The sequence below is a fragment of the Vitis vinifera genome, chromosome 16, assembly GCF_030704535.1.
Source record: "Vitis vinifera cultivar Pinot Noir 40024 chromosome 16, ASM3070453v1".
Lineage (NCBI taxonomy): Eukaryota > Viridiplantae > Streptophyta > Magnoliopsida > Vitales > Vitaceae > Vitis > Vitis vinifera.
In genome coordinates this window covers 2579492-2603927 of record NC_081820.1, presented here as the reverse complement: position 1 = coordinate 2603927, position 24436 = coordinate 2579492, and the positions used below count along the sequence as shown (strand labels likewise).

At 35.5% G+C, this 24436-nt stretch overlaps 1 protein-coding gene and 1 long non-coding RNA gene across 4 annotated transcripts; one reads left to right on the top strand and one right to left on the bottom strand.

Annotated features, from left to right (window-relative positions):
- Window positions 1-1481: 1481 nt before the first annotated feature.
- Window positions 1482-5706, top strand: LOC100259588 (uncharacterized). 2 transcript variants are annotated; one of them, XM_010663834.3, is made up of 6 exons: window positions 1482-1762; window positions 2600-3047; window positions 3346-3546; window positions 3644-3763; window positions 3868-5048; window positions 5139-5706. In XM_010663834.3, the coding sequence occupies exons 1-6, from the start codon at window positions 1649-1651 to the stop codon at window positions 5214-5216; spliced, it is 2142 nt and encodes a 713-aa protein (XP_010662136.1). In that variant the 5' UTR covers window positions 1482-1648; the 3' UTR covers window positions 5217-5706. The 2 variants fall into 2 exon arrangements, with proteins under 2 accessions (XP_010662136.1, XP_010662137.1); XM_010663835.3 differs by having other exon boundaries at window positions 1538-1762; window positions 3886-5048.
- On the bottom strand, window positions 3711-23654 carry LOC104881983 (uncharacterized). Of its 2 annotated transcripts, none has more exons than XR_002032163.2 (5): window positions 23499-23654; window positions 20347-20445; window positions 20101-20240; window positions 10389-10469; window positions 3711-7432 (listed from the first exon to the last, which is right to left on the bottom strand). It is a non-coding gene; the product is annotated as an uncharacterized LOC104881983 (long non-coding RNA). The 2 variants fall into 2 exon arrangements; XR_009464506.1 differs by lacking the exon at window positions 23499-23654 and adding an exon at window positions 23018-23481.
- Between the last annotated feature and the right edge of the window lie 782 nt (window positions 23655-24436).

Below are 24436 nucleotides of genomic sequence, written 5' to 3'. Positions count from 1 at the left end.
CTAAAATTTACCAAAATTCCAAATGGCCTTAATGGGTCCACATCTTTCTTCACAAGGATGTGTCCTTTCGATGTGGGATCACATGTCTCCACATCTTTCCATGCACCAATATTTTAATTTCCTAGGCATGAATCATGGACTTTGTCTACCCATTTTCATATAGCAAATGACCCCATGCTTCATTACTTTAAATTAACATCATTTTCATATCATTTGTTGAAAACCACTCTCCATATATAAAAAGCAAACATTTGTCATACTATAAAATATTATAAGTCTCAATCATATGATCAATAGTGATAAGTACACTTGTACATAAAACTTGTTAAGTAATGAAATTTGGCCATTCATGTCCATGGATGTTTATTATGAGCTTCTTAGTAATGAATTACTTTTCTACCAAATCCTATTCAATGCGACATTCGATATTGCAAATAGATATTTTCATAATGGATTTCATCAATCGAGTGAGGCTACGAGAAAATGATGATGACAATGTTTTCTTAAAACTATTATCGAGAAATTGTTTTTTAAAACAATTTTTATAAATAATCTTCAAGTTTTTGAAAACAAAATTATGTGCAAAAATTTAAATATAAAAATTGTTTTTTCGACTTATTTTCTATAAATGTATAATGTAAAAATTTTGAAAATATTCCTCATATTATTAATTATTACTTAAAACACTATAAAAAATAACTGAAAATACCCCAAATCTATAATAAAAAACAATATGCTTTTATAGCAAATTGAAAACAAATATTTTTTGTCAAAAAATTTGTTAAAAAAGTTTCCTAAATTAAAAAATGGTTTTTTTTTTTAATTTTAAAGAATAAAAATTTATTTTATGAATAATTTTCAAACATACCCCTATGTTTTTTATTTTTTATTTTTAAGTTTTAGAATAGATGAATTTATTAAAGTGAAATTGGAGAGACGATTTTGTGTGAATCCCATATGGAAAAAATCCTATATTTTTAGAAATATTTTAGAAATTGTCCTTTTTTAAAAAAAATAATAAAATAATATATATATATATATATATATATATATATATATATATATATATATATATATATATATATATATATATATATATATATATATATAATAAATGTCATACATTTGTCAAAAATCCCATAAAAGATTATTAATGCCTAGGACTGAAGATTGAATTAGACTCTGGCAGGACTTTTTGTGGGCCAAGCCTCAAGCCCAGCCTAAAAGTTTTTAAGCCGAAATGGTATCAAGACTTGTTTGGTCTGGGCTTTTTGGCTATGGGCCTGGCCCATAGAAGAAGCCACCATAGGAAGAAGGAAATAGGCAAATAGAAACCACAAAAGCAGATTAAAGACATTACACGTGGCACCTTGCCATAGGTCCAAATACCCTCCTAGATAAGCAGTCGTATCACTTTATCACAGCCAATATATTATTTCATAAAAAAATAGGAAAAAAATTCAAATTTCAAATCACAGGCTCCCAACGGTCTGTTTTTTTCAAAAATCTTCAACGTCACCTTTCTCCCTATATATAAAGACCTCAATCTCCAAAGCCTCCGCAAAACCCTTCCGTCTTTCTCTCTCAGAAAGCTTTCCATAGAAACAAACAGCAAAAAGGCACCAACACCCATTTTCCTTCTACAGCCATGGATTTTCAGAGTCTCACAAGGAGAGAGCTCCAAACTCTGTGCAAGAAGAACAAGATCCCAGCCAACATGACCAATGTGGCCATGGCTGATGCTCTCAAGGCTCTGCAAAATGTAATCTTCTCTTTGAATCCCTCAAATCCCATATTTTATTTTTGGTGATTTTGTTTGGATGTTGATTTCTTTTGCCCCGCAATCTGTTTGGTTGCTTAGAGAAGAAAAGGGAAATTTTGGATTTTATGGTTTTTGTGGTGATATTTTCATTGAACCCTTCAAACCCCATTTTTTGATTTTTGGTTATCCTTCTGGAGCCTTGATTTTTTTTCCCTAGGACTGTTTGGCGGCTGGGAAAATGGAGCAAAGAGAAGAAAAAGAAATTTTCAGTTTTGTATTTTGCTGTTGTTTTTTCGGTGATTGCTTTGAATCCTTCAAAACCCCTTTTTCAATTATTGGCCACTATCGTTTGGATCTAGATATTGTTATCCTCTGGATTGTTTGGTTGCTGAGACAAGAGAGGAAAAGAATACAAAATTTTGAGTTTTGGATTTCTTCTTGTTTTTCTTTTTAGTGGTGGACTCAAATGGCTGCATCGGACCCAAATTTGATTTTCTCTAGAATCATAGAAAACCCAGTTTTTATTTCTCCCTGGTTGTGTCTTGAATCTTGATTTTACCCTTCCATACTGTTTGGCTGTTGAGAAAACGGAGGACAAGAAAAGAACAGTGTAACTTTGAGTTTTCATATTTTCTGCTGTTTCTGATTCTCAAACAATGAAGCCAAATAACTGTATTGGTGGATGCAATATTTTGCTTTCATGGTTTCTAAATCAAATCAAATTCATCATTTTCCTTTCTGTTCTTTTCCTGCAATTTCTCAGCAACCAAATGGGCATTCCCGTCTGCTTCCATTCTTAGGAATCTAATTTTCTCAAAAAACCATGTATTATTTCAGGTTGACGGACTTGAAGAGCTCCTCAACCCATCTGAATCCCAAAACCCCCAATCCCCAGAAAAGCCAGAAATTGGATCACCGGAGATTCCTCGAACAGTTTGCAGAACATCCACAAGAAGAAGGCCCATCAAGGCAGCAGAAGAGCCTGAAAGTTCACAGACTCTGACCCGGACTCACCGTGGAACCAGGAGGATCAAAGAAGAGGTAAATCAGGAGAAGAGTGAAGTACCCCAAACTCCAGCCTTGCCCAGCAGCCGGAAAAGGCCTCCAGCAGCCTCAGCTCGCCAGAAGACGGTGACCCGGGTGGAGCAAAGCTCGGTGCAGAGAGTGTATAGCACACGAAGGTCAGCCAGGTTATCAGAGAAGTTGGCCAGAACAGAGCCCATGGAGGTTGAATTCTCCAAGGTGATGACCAAAGATTTTGATGGAGATGAAGAGGAAAACAAGGGTATGTATGGCTTCCGTTCGTTTGATTGGTTAAGGCAACATTGCAGTCCTTTTTTTTTTCCAGGAAAATTGAAAAAAATGAGAGAATTTTGAGTGTTTTCAATTATGCTGTATGGTATTTGGGGATTCTAAGGAAAAGTGAGCTAAAACAGTTGAATTAGACCTCAGTTGAATGCAGTGTTTACATTTTCTTGCTTGCCAAACAATAAAATTCTAGCATTAACCACATTTTCTCAGGAGCTAAATAAACATGCTACGATTTAAGATTTCGTTGTCTTCTAACATTGATCACTATGCAGGAGCTGATTCGCAGACAATATCAGAAGATAATTCAAAGATAACCGATGATTCAGAGGTCATTTCAAAGTCTGTCCTGAGTGGAAATGATTCAAAAGCTGAAGTTGAAGAGAATACTGGGGAATCTGCCAAACCCGATAATTCAGATTTTCTTGAAGTTTCCGAGGAAAAAGATGAAGCTCATGATGAGCAGGAGAACACAGGCAAGTACTCAGTAATTTTTCTCAATTCAAAACCAATATTGAAAAGGTTTGATCTTAATTGATGATTAACAGTTGTGTTTCCATCTTCAATATGCAGAAGCTGAGCTGCAGAAAAATTCAGAAGTGGATTGTGAGAAAATGGATGAATCAAATAAACTTCTGAGTGAAATCCTGAAAACATCAGTGCATTTGAGTGATGAAAGCACAGTCAAAAAAGGTAAATAAACATTCAATCTTTTCCTTCTGGGCCTGTTGTACTTGGCTGTTTACAGTTTTGTGGTTTCTGATAATGAATAGTTTTGCTGGTGGATCACCCAACAGGAACTGATGTTTCTTCAGTTATAATGTCAAATACCAAAAATTTGAATGAGGGTTTGAAACTGGAGAATGAGCAGCAGCACGGGGAATCTGATCTGGAACTGGACCTTACTGCTCCACCACAAGCTTCTGTTGATGATCCAAGTTGTGATTCTGAGACACGAGAGTTGAATTTGTCAAACACCAAAAATCTGAATGAGGACTCAAAACTGGAAAATGAGCGCAGGGAATCTGATCTGGAACTGGATCTTACTGCTCCACTACAAGCTTCTGTTGATGATTCTGAGAAACCAGAGTTGAGTTTGAGTGCCTTTGCTGATGAAGTTGTATGCCAAAACCCAGTGAGCATGGACTCTGAAATGGATGTGGCCAGTGAAGGAGAGCCTGACTATGATGATGATGATGATGGCAAGGTAGCAAATCAAGGCCACTGTGAAGAATTTGATATGGATTTGAACCAGAAGGCTGGGGATGCATTTTCTGGTGAATCGGGTTCTGATTGCTCTGTTGTTGTTGATCAATCAGAAGCACAGGTTGAGCTTGAATTTGCCAAACTGGGAAGCATGGACTTTGAGGATGTTTCACCTCCCTCCAATGGTTATGATCCATTGTCGATGACTGGAGAGCCTCATTCTGAAGTTTGTGTTGATGTTGATGAGACCAACAACTCAGTTGAACCATTGCCCAAGGGAGACGAAATGTCGGTTGTTTTTCATGAACTGATCACTGCAGAAGAAAATGCCACAGCAGTCTACAAATTCTCTTCATTGTTGGACAATTTTCCAACTCCAGTAAAGATAACGAGTCCTCATTGTCCAGCATTCAACACTGCAGTTTCAGGCAGAACCCCATTGTCTCCTTTGGCAGCTTCCCCACTTCTAGGCCAGGCTCCTCTTCCAACCCTGTCAACTCCAACCAGGAAATCATCAAGCAAGAAGCCTTCAGCCACAAAAATGATGACACTCCTTTCTGACAACAAGGAGAACCTAGACAACAGTGGCAGGAAAATGGTGCTTAAAACTGAGACGGGAAAGAAGAAAAACAGCAGGGACACTGGTGAGGATATAATGCTGAAGAAGTTCAGTGACACCAGTTTAAGGCAGCTGAGGAAGATGTTCAAAGAGAAGCTGCAGATCAAGGAAAATACAAACAAAAACAATGAAGATATGAATGATGTTAAGGAGGTGAGGCCAACATTCAAATGTTGTCATGGTTGCTAGAGTAAATCAGAGTGTTCATACATACTAAAAATTTGTTGTTTCTTGACCTTGTAGGTGCCCAAGATGAGACCAGCCTTGCAGACACTGCCAGAGAACCGTATGGCTGAGGTTGAAACTGGAAAGGAAAACTGATAGAAGGGAAGCAATGAAACAACTTTTTCCATGCTAAATTGAATTTTCGCCCTGGGGTTTTTACAGACACTTGCATTGCCTCCTACTCGGGCAATATCAGAGTTTTGGTGATATTTTTCTGTGTTCTTTATTGGTTTTTCGAGCTTAAAAGATAGATACTGCTGCAATAATGGGTGGGGCTTCTCACCCATAACACCCAGAACTGTTTTTGCCTCCTACTCCGGCAATATCAGAGTTTTGATGATATTTTTCTGTGTTCTTTATTGGTTTTTCGAGCTTAAAAGATAGATACTGCAATAATGGGTAGCACCCATAACACCCAGAACTGTTTTTGGTCCTACTCGGGCAATATCAGAGTTCTGTCTCTTTTTCATTCATGTTTTTTTTTTTTTCAGTTTTTCAAGCTTAAAGATACTGTAATAACTGTGGTGGTGCTCACCCAGAATATTGATTTTCAATTAGTAAGAAAGAAATCCAACATTTAAGGCCATCCATATCCATCATGTTTCAAGAATGTGCAGGCCATCAAACTGCTATATGCTTTCATCCTTGAAGATTTTGATGATTGATAAGAATTATGGACATATATTAAAAAATTTGTTTTTGAATTCAATTAGTTAAGCATACACATATCATACATTTCAAACAAGTGGTCCTGTCCCCCATTTGAACTGTGGAAGGCATTATTAGACCCAAAAAAACTCTAGATATTTTGAATTTACAAGCAAAAACTTTCTCTGGCCATTGATGCTGCTCAAGTCTATGCCATAAACAGAAAACAATCAAATTACCATCTTGATACAGGTGTTTAGTTAGACATCAGTAAACTGATGATATCAGCCCTGTATCAGAATCGAAGGAACCTCACATTCCATGGAAAGTACAGAATGAAGGGCTCAAACAAATGAGATGGTGCAGGAAAGGCAATTGAGGTAGAGTTAGCCTATTCGTTATGGGGAGTCAACCATGCTGCTTGAAACCTAAATGGCCTTTGCAAAATCAAAATTGGAAGAGGAATGACAAAATCAATCAGTTAAAAAAGGGTCAATGCAATATCACTGGCAGGTTCTGTGATCTGGTTTTGGGTTGTCAAAAATAACTGATAGTTCAAGACAGTAGAAACACTTGTCCCTTGGTTTAGTTTCCTGGACCTTTCCTGACTTGCCTAATTAAAAACAGGGAAATACTATCTCAAGAATGGACTCCTGTCAATCAATCCACCCAAACTTCATCCCAACAGTTTAGCATCTAAGCTTTAACTGCATTCATGGAAGCCTCAACAAAGTTCCAAAAGACCTTTCACTGAATAATTTTAGTAATTTTGGACATACACTTGCCAGGTCACTTGCCAAATGTTCAATAAAATCAATCATCCAGCGAAGGAACCAAACTTACTAATCAACCTTATTCATTGAAAGTTCTCTTGCAGATATATCACACCAATGCTTCTATGAATGTCTTAGACACTAAAAACCATAGATTTGAGATAAAATTTGAGTGTTTGGACTGGCAGACAACCATAGCAAGACATTACATTTGTAAAATCACTAGTTATGCAATTTATGATAAGTATTTCCAATGGCTTTAATATACGAGTCGATTTCACACAAGTATCTAAAAAGAGCTCTTTCATATTTGGACCATTTACAGCAATTATTCACATATCATTTCCTAGCACATAATTATAGAGGTTTTTGGTGGCCTATTCTTCTTTACTTATATGCATTCCTCTACCCATGTTTGCACTAGAGTTTTACATACAAGGAAGAAAGAAGGTACACAAGAGTCATATGGTTGGAAAAAGATCCTAACCCAGGAAAATTATAACCAAAGATGCAACACAGAACAATATAAGAACTTTTTTTTTTATATTTTCTTTCAAAAGTGTGTTAAAAAAAACCATAAATATGGGAGCAAACAAAATATTATCCCATGTAAATCAGCAGGTTCAAGCCCAATTTGCAATAAAACTTTAGCTTAGGCCTCAACAAACTCACTAGAAATCTGCAGCAAAATGTCTTGCTATGATTACCTAAATTCCACAAAATTCTGGTAGGCATAATTGATCATTTACAAGTGTAAATACAGATTGGGGTAATCCAAGAGAACTAAGCATACAAGATATTGCATTTAGATGGTTTGCTCCTTCTGAAATTTTCTCTTTCATTTGCTCCACTTCCTTTTGAGTTGCCCCCCTTCCAAATGCCTTCTATTTCCTAAATGATAACAGTTTGGACTCCATGGTAGGAGCATGGAGATGAAACAAACACTCAGTAGTTGGGATAAGGCTTTATAGAATCATACATGATAATTGTCACTAGAAATGAAAATTAATGGCTATGAGTGCATTGAAATACCATGCACAAGGATTCTAAATGTGAAGGAGCTTGCATTGGCTACTTGCATCAAAAGGAACTGATATTTTTTGGAAGTCAATAGAAATAACTATTCTTTGTTTAGTTCCCTTAAGCCTTTTCTAACTTGCATAAATTAAAAATTAGGAAATACTATTTCCAGAATGGATTCCTGTCAATCAACCAACCCACCCAAACTTTAACCAAACAGTTTAACATCAAAGCTTTAAATGCATTCATGGGAACCTCTAGAGTTCTGAAAAGGGCTATTACTGAGTAGTTTTCATAATGCTGGACACAAACTTTCCTGGTCATTTTTACCAGCCTAACTAATTATTCATGGACTGTTCTTTTAAAGATACACCACCTTCAGGTTTCCTTGCCTGCAGCAGAAACAGGACACTAAAACCATATATTTGAGGTAATGCTTTAAGTGGTTGGACTAACAGGCAACCATTTTCAAGATATTGTACAGACACATTCATCAATTTATGCAAAGTATAGAAGTCAAAGTATAGAAGTTTACGGTACTAATAATGGCTTTTATACAAAGATAATGGTTGATTTCACACAATATCTGAAAAGAGCTCCTTCATATTTGGACCATTTGCAGTAGGTTCTTTCACAGATCAAGAACATACCACAAAATGTTCACAGGGATATTTATGCCTTTAGATGTGAGAAGGGAACAGAGGCTTAAATTTATAGACTGTTGCATGCAGAGACCCAAATGGGTGCATTAGTCTATTAATCAAAACGAATGTACAATATAAGGCCAAAACAGAACATGTTGAAAGAAGACATCCTAACTCAACTTTGAGAAAAGCTTTTTGACTAAAACAACATTTTAGAATCAACTTCAAAAAGTAATATCATACATATTTTAGGACACTCCAAAATAATCAAAACGAATTTTTTTCTGAAAGAGTTAGTCAACCTCAAATAAAAAGATTCACCAAGGCCAAGAACATTCTTATTAGTTTGGGGGCACAAGTTCAAACCTATGTGACAAAATTTTGGAAAACCAAAAAAGAGAATGCAACTTGGTTGAAATGAGTTGCATATTTTTAAAAGAAAGTGAGATCTTTGTCCTAAACCTTGAATGGATTTTTTTTCAAAGTCATTAGATGATTTAAATTCTTTTGAAAATGATTTTAGGGGAAGCAAAAGGAACCACGTGAATTAATAAATCCCAATTAATAAACACAAAAAGGATTTTTAAGTTTCTAACTTAAAAGGGATTAAAGAAAACATAAGAAATGCTAACTTGGATTCCCCTTTTGGAAGTCATATCTATGATGGAGAAAATTCATTTTTTGAAAAATAATAATAATAATAATAATAATTTTGACTCAACTCAAAATGTCTATTTCTAAAAAGATTTTTTTTCCCCTAAAAAAAGGTCTAGATTCAAGAATTAAATGAGGTCAATCAAAAGCAGAATTATCAACTTGAAAGCGTGACATGGATTTAATTAAAACTAAATGAAATCAATCAAACTAGAATTATCAACTAAGATATAGCATGGATTTAATTAAAATTAAAATTCTGAAAAAACTTAATAATTAACTAGAATCAATCAAACTAAAAGAAACATCAACTTGAAGACATGGCATGGATTTAACTAAAGCTAAAATTATAAAAACTAAATGAAACCAATCAAACTAAGATTATCATGTATATCATGGATTTAAATTGATTTGAATTACCGTGTATATCATGAATTATCCTTTCCTAAAATAGGAGAGGTTAGATATATATTCTAATGTTTCTCTTGACTTCTTGTGAAAGAGAATAAGTCAGAATTTCACAATCTTATTTAAATGAACATCATTCAAGCACACAAACTCGAGCAATATAACAACAAATCGTCAACCACAAAGAATGCACCAATATAGCTTCCTAATGGTGCTAAAATTCACTGTGTGCACAATATATATTTGATCATATAGCCCATCCTTCAATAATTTGCTCATCTTACCTACCATAGCTTTGGAAGTTCTATGTTATTTATCATATATTAGGCTAAATACACTCGTGTATGAGCTCGAATCACAATTTGTAATTTGGCTGTTAATATATTCTCAATTCTGTTACCAGCACACTCAGTGTCAACTTTTAGGATCATATATGAGACATTTTAATAAAAATAGATCATTGTAGGAAAGTAGATGTCATAATAGTCTTACTAGCTTTGAAAATGTTTAAATAGCATTTCAAAGTAATGCTAATCAATAGGAATGTTTCAAAATGTTTGTGACAATTTTTTCAGTGAAATCTTCACCATGTTCAAGTCCAAATATGAAAAAGCTCATTCTGGCTAATTGCGTCAAGACTAACTAATATTTCTAGAGAAGTCAATAGAAATACTTATTCCTAGTTTAAATTTCATAGACCTATCTTGAATTGCATAAATCAAAATTTTCATAAATACTACCTCAAGAACGGTTTCTTGTCAATCAACCTGTTCAAACGTCACCTTAAAGTTCAAGCATTTGGACTGATAGAAAACCTTTAGCAAGATATTGTATCAAGTTTATCAATGAATTTCTCAATTTATGCAATTAAAGAAAGTTGAATGGCTCTATATATGTAATAAGTATTTCCAATGGCAATCTTACAAATATATTAGTCAATTTCACATGAGTTTTCGAAAATGTATTGTTTCATATTTGGACCATTTGCAGTCAATATTTCACAAATCAAGAACTCATCACAAACATTTCTAATGCATGCTAATTGCATATACTTCAAAATATATAGTTAATCATAATTTTACAAGTAAAAATGAAAATGGGATTCATTCAGGAAACCTAACCTTACATGAGCTCACAAGTAGATGGTGGGTCCTTCTTGAATTTCCCCTTGGTTTGCTACCACTCATCTTTTTCTTTTTTATCTGCTCCACTTTCAAAGTAAGGGACATGAGGGTGAAATCAATGTGTATAAAAAAAAATTCAAGTATTGAGTGCAAGCACTTGATATAAACAAGTAGGAGTGAAACACTAAAACATTATAACGTGATAATATTGAGTCTATCTTATCTAAATAAGCATCCTTTAAGCACATAAAACTTCAAGCAATGCAACAGCCAGTCACTAACCATAAAGCACACATTAGTATAACTTCCTTGATGGTGCTGCTATTCAATCAATGTGGACAAAATACTTTTGGTCATATAGCTCGGCTTTTGATAGTTTGCTTACCCTTTTTTTAATCAAAAACAAACTTTTATTTATATGAATTAAAAGTACAATTGAAGGATGAGGGATTTTTCCCAAAATGTACAAACATGTATAAAAAGAAGAGGAGGAACTCTCCAACATATAGGAAGTGTATATCATTTAATTGCCACTCTGGAGTTCACCCAAACCCTAACAAAAATGGACCCAAAGCAATTTTTCGCCCTTTCTATCTTAACCCTTTGTACTAAATACCACTTCCTATCAAGTTGAATAAAATTGAGGGAAGTGTTTGTGGACCCACATTTTTAATGTGCATTCCCACTCAATGGAAAGACTCATTTTTATAGTGAAAATTTGAATTTTGAAAATTAGAGTTGTCACTTAGTTCCATTTATTTTTAAAGTAAAAAAAAAAAACCTAGTATGACTCCTTTTCGAAAGAAAGGCATATCTATGAAAAATCGAGTCTAAGAGTCAAGTTACTTATTGTGAATTACCATAAGATAACACCCTTCTAAGCCCTAAAGAGGTCTCTACTAAACAAGTGGAGCAAATGAAAACAATTAACTAGTTGATCATGGACACTAAGAAAAAAAGGAGCAAGTAAACATAGACAAGGCATAGTGACAAAAGAAAAGGAAGTGATAGTGAATATATAAGTTATGCACAATAGAAGATCAAGGTGTAACAAAGTAAGGAAAACAAAAGAGATAACAGTGATAAACAGGCTCAACAAAGTGGTTAACCCACAAAATATACAAGACTTACCTCAAGAGCGCTAAAGCGAGACAACAACTATGTGCAAGAAAACAATGAATTAATTGAGAAGGTTAGGAAAATATTTATCAACAAAACAAAGATTTTCTAATATGTATAAGATAACTACGTGTATTAAGACCCAAACATAGACTAAAACACACCAAATAATATAAACAAGAAGAAACATTTTATGACTCACAACCTAGTCAGCATACAAGCATATAAGAAATAAATTTATTCAATAAGGTTAGCAAGGGATCAATCACAAAGGGAATACTTATTCAACTTTTACAAGATGCATACAACATAGAACAAGAGTTGAGAGCAATCAAAAGCATACCAAATGAGACTGATTCAACTAGGCTCATAAGAGATACAAAGCGGGACAACATGAGCGTGTGAAAGATTGATTTATTTAACAAGGATGGAAGTGGAGTATACATCAAGACAAAAATTTTGTAGCATATTTAATATGTGTAGAAAACATTTCAAGAGTCAAAAATGCTCAAATATACACCAAATAGTCTAGATTTGAAAAAACATTTTATGGCACCAAAAATGGGACAACATGCAAAAGTTTAATTTATTCCAAAAGCTTAGAGATGAAGTTTTACAAAAGGCAAAAGTTCCCTAGAATATTTAAGACATATGGAACATAATCTTAGCCTAAAAAATAATTAAAATCAAATCATATGGGACCAATTCACAAAAACTTCTCATGATGCAAAAACAAGGCAGCAAACATGCACTTGGAAAAACAGAATTATTCAACAAGTTTAGAAGTGGATTTTTCAATAAGGAAAAAATTATCTACCATATTTAATATGTTTAGAACACATTACAAGCCTAAAAAATAATTAAAAACAAACCGAACAGTATAGATTTACAAAAACTTTACATGATACGAACAGGACAGCTAATGAACAAATGGAAGAACGAACCAATTTACAAGGTTACAAGGAGTTATACTATCAAAGCGTGAATTCTCTACATTATTTACATATATACAACCTAAAACAACATTTAAAAGTCTACCAAGAACCCCCCAGCAAATTAGATTAAATGGAACATTAGGAACATGCAAAACAAAGCATTATTTCAAGCATTCAAAGAGAAATTTTAAACATGCATAAGAAATTATTTAATCAATGACTAGAAACCCATATCATATATCAAATAATCTTCAAAGCAAGATATAGGATGTGATATAATTTACACAAATGAAGTTAATCAAACTAAGCATAAGGAGATAACATCAATCATAATAGGAGAAAACTTAGATAAGCATACATGTGAGCTAGTGTTAGTGAGTAAATTAGCAAACCAATATGCCAAGATCTTGGCCTAATTTTATTTGCAAGAAAATCCCAAGCCTCAAATGAGTATGGAAAAGAGCTCAAAAGGCTAAGCATGTGTCCCATGAAATACAGTTTTGAATAGAATTTCAAAGATTGTAAAATGAAGAGAAAAGAGTTAAATCAAAGGTTATGAGAAAAAGATGTAGGCTTAAACATTAGCCTAATTTAATTTTTTTTTTTTTTTTTTGATCAATAAGTATAAGGTTGTATTGCAAAGAGGCGCTAAAGAAGCGACCCACCAAATTACAGTATAAAGGGACTTACCCCCTTACATAAGGGCCCAAACATCAAAGGACAAGGCAAAACAAAAAAACCTCTCCCTTAACGCATACACACCCAGTCTATAAAATCTATTAAGGTCGAAGGACCATCTTTTATCCACAATTTGGATTCCGACCACAAAAAATACACAAAAGATGCTTTCAACTTTTGAGTGGACAGCTCACAATCCTCAAAAGCTATTGAATTTCTAGCCTTCCAAATAACCCAAAACAAGCATAACGGACCCAATTGCCATGCCACCTTCCTTTTCTTTCCCACAAAGGACCCCCTCCACCCTAAAAGGGTTTCCTTGACCGAACGGGGGAAAACCCACGAAACACCAAAAAAGGAAAGGAACACCATCCAAACTTCCCTCGTTTTTTCACAATGGATAAGAAGGTGATCAATTGTCTCCTCACTCTTATGGCAAAGAAAACATCTATTTGCCATAACCCAACCTCTCTTTTGCAAGCGATCCAAGGTTAGAACTCTCCCCCAAGAAGCCTCCCACGCAAAAAAGCTCAATTTGGGCTGCACACAAGAGTTCCATATAATTTTTGAAGGGAAAAAAGCAAGAGACCCCGGCTGCATAGTCCTATACAAAGATTTCACCGAGAAGTCCCCATCCTTTGAAGCCATCCACTTCACCTTATCCTCCTCATCCCCCCTAACCTTCTTCCCCTCCAAGCAAGAAAATAGCCTTTCCACTTCTTCCATCTCCCAATCGTTGAAAGGTCTATTGAAACAAGGGTTCCAACTTCCCCCCCATTCCCCCCCGGCTGTCCACACTTCATTTACCCAAGCCTCTTTGTTCGAAGCTAAAGCAAATAAAGTAGGAAAAACCTCGCTCAAAGGGATGGTTTCACACCATTTATCTTTCCAAAACTTCACTTTCTCACCATCACCCACCACAAAGCCAACCAAAGGGGTCACTTATTGTCCCATTTTACTTATTGCCTTCCACAACCCAAACCCGTAGGCCTCCCTAGGCTCACAAGATCTCCACCCTCCTCTTTCCTCCCCGTATTTCCTTCTGATCACTTGGTTCCACAGAGCCTTTCTTTCATTTGCAAAACGCCACACCCATTTGCCAAGGAGAGCCCTATTGAAGGCCCCAAGATTCTTAACCCCCAACCCTCCGTTTCTTTTGTCTGAACATACAATTGACCACTTAACTAAATGTGGTTTTTGCACTAGAGCCCCGCCACCCCACAAAAAGTCCCTTTGAATCTTCTCCAATCTGATTCTAACCACTCTAGGCATCTGGAAAATCGACATAAAATAAATCGGTAAATTTGCCAATGTACTACGCACTAGAGTAATCCTCCCCCCTTTTGAAATGTACTGACGCTTCCACATAGCCAATTTCTTTCTGAATCTTTCTTCTATTCCATCCCACGCTGCAACACTTTTAAACGGGGCACCTAACGGCATTCCTAAATAAGTGGAAGGCAGTTTTCCCACCCTGTAACCAAACTCATCAGCCAACTCATCCACATTCTCGACTCTACCAACCGGAATCAGCTCACTTTTCTCCAGATTTACTCTTAACCCTGAAATTGCCTCAAACCACATTAGCAACCAGCCCATATACAGTAACTGCTCCTCCTTTGTTTCACAAAATATCAGCGTATCATCAGCAAACAACAAGTGTGATATCTGGACCCCTTCGCCTCTTCTTCCCCGAATCAAACAAGGCGCCAAAAACCCCCCATCCACTGCCTTCTTTATCAAAACACTGAAAGCCTCCATCACTACTACAAAAAGATACGGCGACAAGGGGTCTCCTTGCCTTAACCCCCTTGAACTTTGGAAAAAACCCGTAGGACTTCCATTCACCATAACTGAGTACCTAACAGTGGATAGACACCACTTTATCCACCTGCACCATCTTTCCCCAAACCCCATCTTCTCCATCACTGCTAAAAGAAAATCCCAATCCACGTGATCATAGGCTTTCTCAATGTCTAATTTACAGAGAATCGCCCCTTTATTGCTTTTCACAATAGAGTCAATTGTCTCATTAGCGACCAGCACTGCGTCCATAATCTGCCGTTCCTCCACGAAAGCGTTTTGGGCCGTTGAGATGACCTTGGCTAAGACACCCTTCATTCTATTAGCCAACACCTTAGCTAGCCACTTATATAACCCTCCCACCAAGCTAATTGGCCTAAAATCCTTCAAGTCTTCTGCCCCCCATTTCTTAGGAATCAAGACTAGGAAAGTTGCATTCAAACTTCTTACAAAGCTCCCGGTCTCATGGAATTGCCTAAAGAAGTTCATGACCTCTTCTTTAACAAAATCCCACGAAAATTGCCAAAAAGCCATTGAAAAACCGTCAGGGCCTGGCGCTTTCTCACCACAACAGCCTGACAAAGCCCTAAAAACCTCCTCCTCCGTAAAAGGCTTCTCCAGCCCCTCCACATCCCCCTCTTCCAACCTATCAAACATCAAAGCATCTATCCTGGGCTTCCACCCCCCCGGGTCTGCTAGCAGCCCCTGGTACACCCTGCACACCACCTCTTTGATCTCCCTTTCCTCATTGTACCATCTTCCATTCACTTTGACTCTATTCATCTGATTCCTTCTTCTATGAGCATTAGTCATCTGATGAAAAAACCTTGTATTTCTATCCCCCTCTTTCAGCCAAATTTCCCTAGACTTCTGCCTCCATGACGTTTCTTCTAAAAGGACCCACTTCTTATACATCTCTCTTGCCTCCTTCCTAGTTTCTTCCTCTTCCGAGGACAATTCGCGGACCCTTTCTTCCTTGTCCCAGAAATCCAAAGAATTCCAAGCCTCTTGCTTCTTAACCTTAATCTGTCCGAAAACCTCTGTGTTCCATTTTTTCAGAATCGGCTTTAAAGCCTTTAATTTCTCGCTCAAAATGTAACTGGCTGTCCCACTAATCTGTAACCCCTCCCACCATTTCCTCAGCACCTCTTTGAAGACTTCCTCCTTCAGCCACATGTTCTCGAATCTGAAAGGTGTGAGCCCTCTCGTCATCCCCCCTCCATCAAGAATAATTGGAGAATGATCTGATACTGGTCTAGCCAAAACACCTTGAATACACTCCCGGAAATGAGCTTCCCAATCTTCAGAGATAAGAAACCGGTCAATTCTCGATTTTAAGAGATTATTAAGACCTCCACTCCACGTGAACATCCCCCCCTGAAGGGGTAAATCCCTTAACTCTAATTCCTCTATCACTTCTGTAAATCTCCTCATTAATGGGGATAGGCGACCTCCTCGGCTCCGCTCAGTAGGGAATCTTATCATGTTAAAGTCGCCAGCAACACACCACGGTTCGTTCCACCGCCCTTTGATGGCCCCCAACTCGCTCAGAAACTCCTCTTTCTCCACCTTCACGGAGGGCCCGTAAACTCCTGAAAAAACCCAGCAAAAACCATCCTCAACATTCTTGAACCGGCAGGAAACTGAATAACTGCCTACCTCCATTTCCTCCAACTGCAGCACCCTATTGTCCCAGAACACCACCCCCCCCCCCCCCCCCCCCCCCCCCCCCCCCCCCCCCCCCCCCGCCGCACCCCTTGAATTCAAAGCCCCCCATTCCAGACATCTTCCAACCCCTAAACTCCTCACAATTGCATTCGTCATCTCCTGCAATTTTGTTTCCTGGAGACACACTAAATCTGCTTTCTGGGTTTTAATCACATCTTTAATCAATTTCCTCTTCTCTCTGTCATTTGCTCCCCTTACGTTCCATGACACAATTCGAATCCTCATGTAACACACTCTTGATACCCCCTGTCCCCTCCTGACCCTCTATAATTCACCGACCATTCTAGTTTCTTCAATTCACGGTCAAATCTTGAGGTTCTCTGTCCTTTCCTCTTTTTTCCGCTTAGATTCTCACTTCTATCTCTTCTATCCCTCATTTTATGGAGAAGTTTCAGAATATCCCTCTCACAACCCTCTGTTGGCATTCCCAAACAATGGCAAAACTTTGCCAGACAACTGTAATTCCACGATTCCGTATCTTTATCCTCTTCCTCGCCTCATTCCTTCCTTCCATCTTTTAGCGGGAAAAACCTGCTCGTACTCTTATCTCCCATTCTCTCTTCTACCGGACGCATGCTTAGCGGGTTGATGCTTAACCCCTCTTCGGCTTCCTTCAGAATGACCTCACGGCCACATCTCTCCTCCATCTCAAGCAAAGAGCCCCCCAACCCAGAGAAAGGAGAAGAAGAAGAAGAGGCCCGACCCCCCCACACGCAAACAGTCGAAGGCTTTAAGAGGGAATACCTGGAAGCTTCCTCCAAGAAGCACTCGTCCGTTATTGAGCAACGCTCTGGTGTCCCTCTCGCCGCTGATGGCCCCATCCCTCCGACCAAACTGTCTTCAGCGAAAAATTCCTCAGCTGGCTCAAGGCATGACGAAGCCCTAGCATTTACGCCGGGCTCATCCCAGGGAGTCTTATAAGCAATCGGGGCCCAAACTGATGCTAGGATGGGCTGCCCCTCTCCTCCTGCCACTCTGGGTCTGTGTTCCAGCCGGCCCAGCCCTTCCTTTTGAAAAGAAGATGGGCCATCAACTTGCCCATCATTCTCTACCGCTTTGGGCCTATTGTCCAAAAGACCCAGCCCATCCTGTTGCAAGAAAGAGATATCCACCCTTGCAGCCCGCTTCTCACCTCTATTGTCCATCTGGCCCAAAAAATTTCTTTTAACACTTAAAGGGCATGGACATTCCGACATTTGAACCCTCAAGTGAGTATATTAAGAGGCTCATGAGGACCAAGAATAATCCCATTAGATTCAGATTTTTAGGACAATCCATGACTCCAAAAACAAGAAGAATTGAAAAGCAAAGATTTTGGAAAAATGAGTGATGTTGGCTAAGGGCACGGGTCACAGTTTAACTACAAGGCTCCCACACCCTCTTAACCCTCAAATGAGCATGAAATTAAACTCACAAAGGTTCAAACAATTTAATTTCCTTAACTCATAATTGTCATTACAATCTCCTTGAACCAACCCACAAGTAGTTGAGGTAAACTATGAAAAACTATGCACTACAATTGTCATTACAAATGAAATATCAAGATAAAAATGGAAATAATAGCAGGCTTCAATACCTGTATAAAAATGATGTGTCGTGACTATGAATGCAAGCACTTGCTCTAAACAAGTAGAAGTCAAACTCTAAAACATTAAGTTATCTTTTTTAAATGAGCATACTTCAAGCACTCATACTTCAAGCAAGAGAATAGCAAGTCATCTGCCATGAAAAATGCATCAACATAACTTCTTGATGTTTCCATGAACTCAAGCAGCGCAGGCAATACATACTACATCATATAGCTTGGCCTTTTACATAGCCTACCCTAGCTTTGGGACTTGCGTGTTATCTAACATAGATTAGGCTAAATGCATTCATTGCTACCAACAACACTTCATAGTTAGTACCAACTTTTGGGATCTTATATTTGCATAATCAAACAAAAATAGATGATTGCAGGAAAGTACATGCCAAAATGATCTCACCAGTATTGCTAACATTTCAAGGTAATGATAATCAGTTGGAATGTTTCAAAATGTTTATGATGATTTTTTTCTCTGAAATCCTTTACATGTACAAGGAGTACAAATATGAAAGAGCTTATTTTGGCTAATTATTGTCAAAAAATAATTGATATTTCTTGAGAAGTCAAAAGAAATACTTATTTTGAACTTTATGACTTGCACAAATTTAAAACCTGTAGAAATACTATCTCAACAATGATTTCCTGTCAATCAACCCGCCCAAACTTCATCCTAATAGGCTAGCATCAAAGCTTTAATTGTATTCATGTAAGCTACTATACAATATTGTTAGTAATGTTGGAAGTTCTCTACTTTGTCATTTGCAAAATATTTATGAAAAATGTAGGGCTTGGAAGTATCTAAGATCAAATATTCAACAAAATGGGCACTAGGACTGATTATGGACTGCTTTTTAATTTACATCATTGAAGGCCTATGCAACTGAGATAGAGATCTAAACCTTGAAACTTTGTTGAAGGTATGTGATAATACAGTGAAGATACATCAATCATATTTAGGCTTCCACAAATGCAGCAACAGTTTAAACACTAAGACCATAAATCCTAGGTAAAGTTTGAGTGGTTGGATTGACAAAGAGCCATTTATGGGATATCGTATTGAGTCTATTCATGAATTTCCAAATTTATGCAAATTAAAGAAAGTTTAGATATATAATATATATTTCCAATAGCTACCACACAAACATGCTTGTCAATTTCACACAATTTCCAATAAGAGTCTGTGCATATTTGGACCACTTGCAGTCATCATCTCACAAATCAAAACCATCAAAACAAACATTTTCAATGGCAGTAATCCAATTATAGCATCATGTTCTTGGGAATCATCTATAGACAAAATTCCTGACATAACTCCCAAAGAAATGGCTGTGGTTTGATGCTAATAGATGTGAGAAAGGAGCATTGTCCTGAAGTCTGTAGTCAACATATTCAACAAACAACACGAAACTCCCAAACATAGGTAACTGTAGGGTTTATAACTATTTGAAAACCGAGCTAAGGTGAACATGCTCATACTGCTACAAGGCAGGAAGAAGCTGCTCAATGGGCATATGTGATTGGACAAATGAAGCTAAACCATGGCAACCAAGGGTGCAAAACAGAACATTTAACAATTGATTTCACTTGGAAATTTTACAGAAACCTAATATTTATGGGAGCAGGCAAAACTTTACTACATGACAAGCAACATGATTAATATAAGCAACAGCTACAACTTTAACTTAGCACTTAACAAACTCATTCAAAGTCTAACAAGAAGCCTGCAAAGATTAACTAAATTCCATGAAATTTAGAGATAGTTGATCATAAATTTATGATCAAAAATGCATATGGGACTAGTGCAAGAAAACTGACCATACATGATCTTGCAAATAGGTGGTCAAACCAACTATCAGTTTACCTTAACTTTCACCTCAGCTTTCCCCTTCCACATGCCACTTGCGGGCATATATCAACAATTTGGATCCCAATGTAAGGGACAAGGAGGTGAAACCAATCCGAGTGATGAAGATAAGGCTTTTCAGAACTACACATGACAAACTGTTGTGACAAACAAAATATTGAGATAAAAATGGAGATTTGAACTAAACAAGTCCAAGTTGCACTTTACAGCATTATACATAAAAAAATATTGAGTTCATCTTACCTAGGTGATCACAACTTGAAGCACAAAACATCAGTAGCAAATCACCAAACATGTATCATGCATCAATATACTATCTTCTAATCCATAGAATCCACTTCCCTGAAAACAGCACAGTATATGCCAATATAGGATTTAATTCCTAACTGAAATATAATCCAATAACTTAGTACAATTGAAGCATCATTTAAGCTATGTAGCCTCATGAAACCTGAAGAAAAAAGAACCTAAAATGATAAATCATAGCTAAAAAGAGAGCAATTCCATCAAACAAAAGGAAAAAAAGGAATCTAACATGCATTGAAAAGTATAATTTAAGCAAACATATGCAGCCAAAAAAACCCAAACACAAGTAATAATTTTTTCATACTGGCCTCCTAGAACAGTTGGGTCCTTGTTTGGTTATTGAGAAAAAGGAAAATCAAATTTTTCAATGGTAAGTAGATACACTAATGCAAGATTTTATAAAGCATTAGAACTAATAAATCAATATAACATAATAAATATGATAAGAAGTACAAGAGGAGAAAGGATAGCATCCATCAAAATACATTTGGCATGACAACACATCCTTGCCCTTTTAAGACAAACTACTAGATCAAAACTAAAGTGGAGTCAAATGCTGCAATAATTTTATTAAATAATCTGAAAATTGGAACCAACTAAAAATGCAGAAGATTAATAGCAAGTATTTATATGCTAGTAAATAAATATGATAAATTCTATAAAAAGCAAAAGGGAACAAAGAACAAAATTTATCGATTGGAATTAGCATATGTTGAAATACATCTTAATGATGGATAATGTCTTTTAAGATAAAATAGAGGACAAAAATTGGAGACGAATTGAATGATTCACTATCCTCAAAGATATTAGAACTAAAACAATAATTTAATGTTATATAGTTTAAAAAGGCATATGATATGAGAGAACAAGGAATAAAATTTATTGATTACATGTAAAATGAAACATGTTCACCTTAATAACTGATGGCTCCCTTTCAAGATAAAACTAAAGAATGAAAATTGACAATGAATCAACAGGCATGCAAAATTCTAGAAAATATTAAAACCAATACAACAATCCAATATGAAATTATATAAAGAAGATAAAAAAAGGAGTATAATTTTTTTTTTTTGATAGATAAAAAGATGTATATAAAACGAAAAGAGGAAGCACTAAAAGCAGTGCCCTCAGAGTATACAGGGAGTATACAAAAGAAGCCCAAAGGCTCAAATCGAAGAGGAAGGGATAGAAACAAAAAACATCATTTGTCCTTACTTAGAGCCTAACCAATCAAAAAAAGTTACAAGAGAAGATGGGCTCAAAACTATAGACACCCTAACCCAGGACCAAAGATTACATACAAAAGAATTTTTCAAGAGTGAAAACTCCTCATTACCAAATGCTAACAAATTTCTTTCCTTCCAGACTAACCAAAATATACATAAGGGGACCATACATTCACCTCAATCACGCATCATACTCCATATTCAACTAGTTGATGAAAATTAGGGAGAAATTGAATGCTAATAAAATATTTTAGAAAATACATTTTATCACAAAGAATAAAATTATTAGTTGAAATGTACATAAAGATGCTTTCACCTTGGTAATAGATCGTGCTAAAAGCTCCCATGCCAAGCATATATCCATCAAAAACTAAATATCTCAACTCCTCTCAATTATTTCACAATCTAGAAAACAAAGAAAAATTTTTAAAATAAAATAAAAGAATTCTTCTAAGAATAAAAAGGAAAAACATTTATATATCACATTTTTCTTGTATGTTTCAACTAGTTAAGAGGGTATTTATAGGAGAAATGGGGTTGGCGGCATTTATTAATATATTGGCAAAAAATATAGGAAAATTATGTATTGCAGGATGGTTCTAATCTAAACATGATTGATATCTGCTAAAATAAATAGTCCAAATTTGAGAATTCAATGATTCAAAATTATTCTTAAATTTTTTTAGTTTTGATAAATAGATAATAAGATAAGTAATTCAAAACATGTTTTAGATTTTTTTTTCTTAATAAAGTATAATATAATGCATGTAAATATCATTAATATGGATGAATTTTTATTCAATCATTTAAGAAGTTAAATAATTCAAAATAATCCTTTAAAAATTTGTTCAATAATAGAATACAATGTAATATAGGTATATAGAGAATTGATTTGATCATTAAAACACCTCGATTTGATCATTAATAGATTGGATATTTCAAAATATTTCTATAAATTTTAGTGTCATTAGTAAAACTCAAACAATGCTTCCTTTTATCATCAACAACTCAAATTATACATCAAAAATCAATGGCTAATATTAAAACTCTGTCACAGTACCGATTCAGTACCAGAGCTTTTTCTTGTGCATAAACACGAGCAAACACAAACATGTGAACACCTGAATTTGTAAGGTACTCAATCATGACACATACTCGTTCAAATGTAGACGTTAATCCAAAGTTCATTCTACACTTGTCAACAAAGCGATCTTTCTAATCAGAACAGAGATTCATTAAGTTTGCAATAAGGAAAGAGTGACCCAACAAATTAGCAACTGAACTCCATTGGGAAAAATGTATAATGTGGAAAACATGAACTTACAGATGATAAATTTAATTCACATTTCATATTCTAAGCAGATGATAAAACATGAACTTACAGATCCACTTCATTGAATGTAGTCAAGAATTGTAAGAGTCCTTCAAATGTATTGCAACACGTTTCATTAATGTATGGAACCGGAAATTACAATGAGTTCCAAAATATTTCAGTACCATTGATAGCAACTAAAAGCTATAAATCTAGAAAACGACATACAGGAATTTAAAATTTTTAACCATATTGATAATGTCTCAACCCATCACAGCCCATTAATCAACATCAACTTCCAGCTTCCAACTTCTTTTTATATTTTCTCGGCAACCAAACAAAATTGAAAACAAATGAAAAATAATAATAAAAAAAAAAATCAATGATAATAAATTTTTAAAAAAATCCACTAAAACCCCAACAGAATCACAACAATAGAAGCAGCACCACAGCCAACTGATCAGAGGATTGAAAAATAATAAAGATTATATTCAAAAAATAAATAATAAAAATAAAAATAAAAATCAATAAATGAAAGCATAGACATGTACCCTTCAAATGCATTGCTCCACCGCCTGATAGACGAAAATCATCTTTCTTCCATAATCCCCCTCTCTAGGGTTTGTGAAATCAACTAAATTAGAGAAGGAAGAAAATGCCTATAAATTATTAGAAAATTTGTTCAAAATCAGAACAAAATAATTCCCGGGTAATATAAAATAATAAATTAAATATAATAGTATATAATATTATTTTATACAATATTATTTTTTAATTGCTTTTATTTGTTTTCTATAATAGTAAAAACATTTAAAAAAATAATTATACAAATATAAAAAATAATAGGTAAAAATTATTTTAATAAGTATTTAAAAACATGTTTAGGTTGAAAATATTTCAAATTTCAAATATATTTTCTAAAAACATCAAAAAAATTATAATTTTTTAAATTATTCTCAAAAATTATGTTTTTGAAAAGTGCTTTTAAAAACATCGTGAAATTAACTAATGACTTCAAATTTTTCACTAAGAATAAAATTTGTGAAGTTTGTAGAGTATTTATAATATTTAATCCAATACAATTCTAATAACGAAAATAATACAATCTTTAATCCTTTCCCAATATCAATCCTTTGTAGGGTCTTTGAAAAGTCAACCTCGAATGAATCTGTTTGTTTGTTTGATTTATAGGGAAAATATATATTGATTCATAGCCTTCAAAGAAGCATACTACACCCATCCTTTTCCTTTCTCAAATCTCTACCCACATCAGAGACATTTAACCCAGCTACCAACCCCATGAAGGGGTCGTTTCAATTCAGCTCTAACAATCCAACTGTGAAAAAGTCATAATCAATCCACTCCTACAAAGAGACATTTAGTCCCACTGCCAGTCTCTAAGGCCAACTGTCCATGAAGCAAGCTAGGCCATACCTCATTTTCTGAGGTCTCACCACTTCTCAGCCAAATAACCTGTCGCATACTCAGT

What these genes read in the sequence shown, in the direction of transcription:
- LOC100259588 (XM_010663834.3), top strand. Translation starts at nt 1,649, where the DNA reads ATGGATTTTCAGAGTCTCACAAGGAGAGAGCTCCAAACTCTGTGCAAG. An exon ending in CTCTCAAGGCTCTGCAAAAT is followed by an intron (nt 1,763 to 2,599) that starts GTAATCTTCTCT and finishes GTATTATTTCAG; the next exon opens with GTTGACGGACTTGAAGAGCT. An exon ending in TGATGAGCAGGAGAACACAG is followed by an intron (nt 3,547 to 3,643) that starts GCAAGTACTCAG and finishes TTCAATATGCAG; the next exon opens with AAGCTGAGCTGCAGAAAAAT.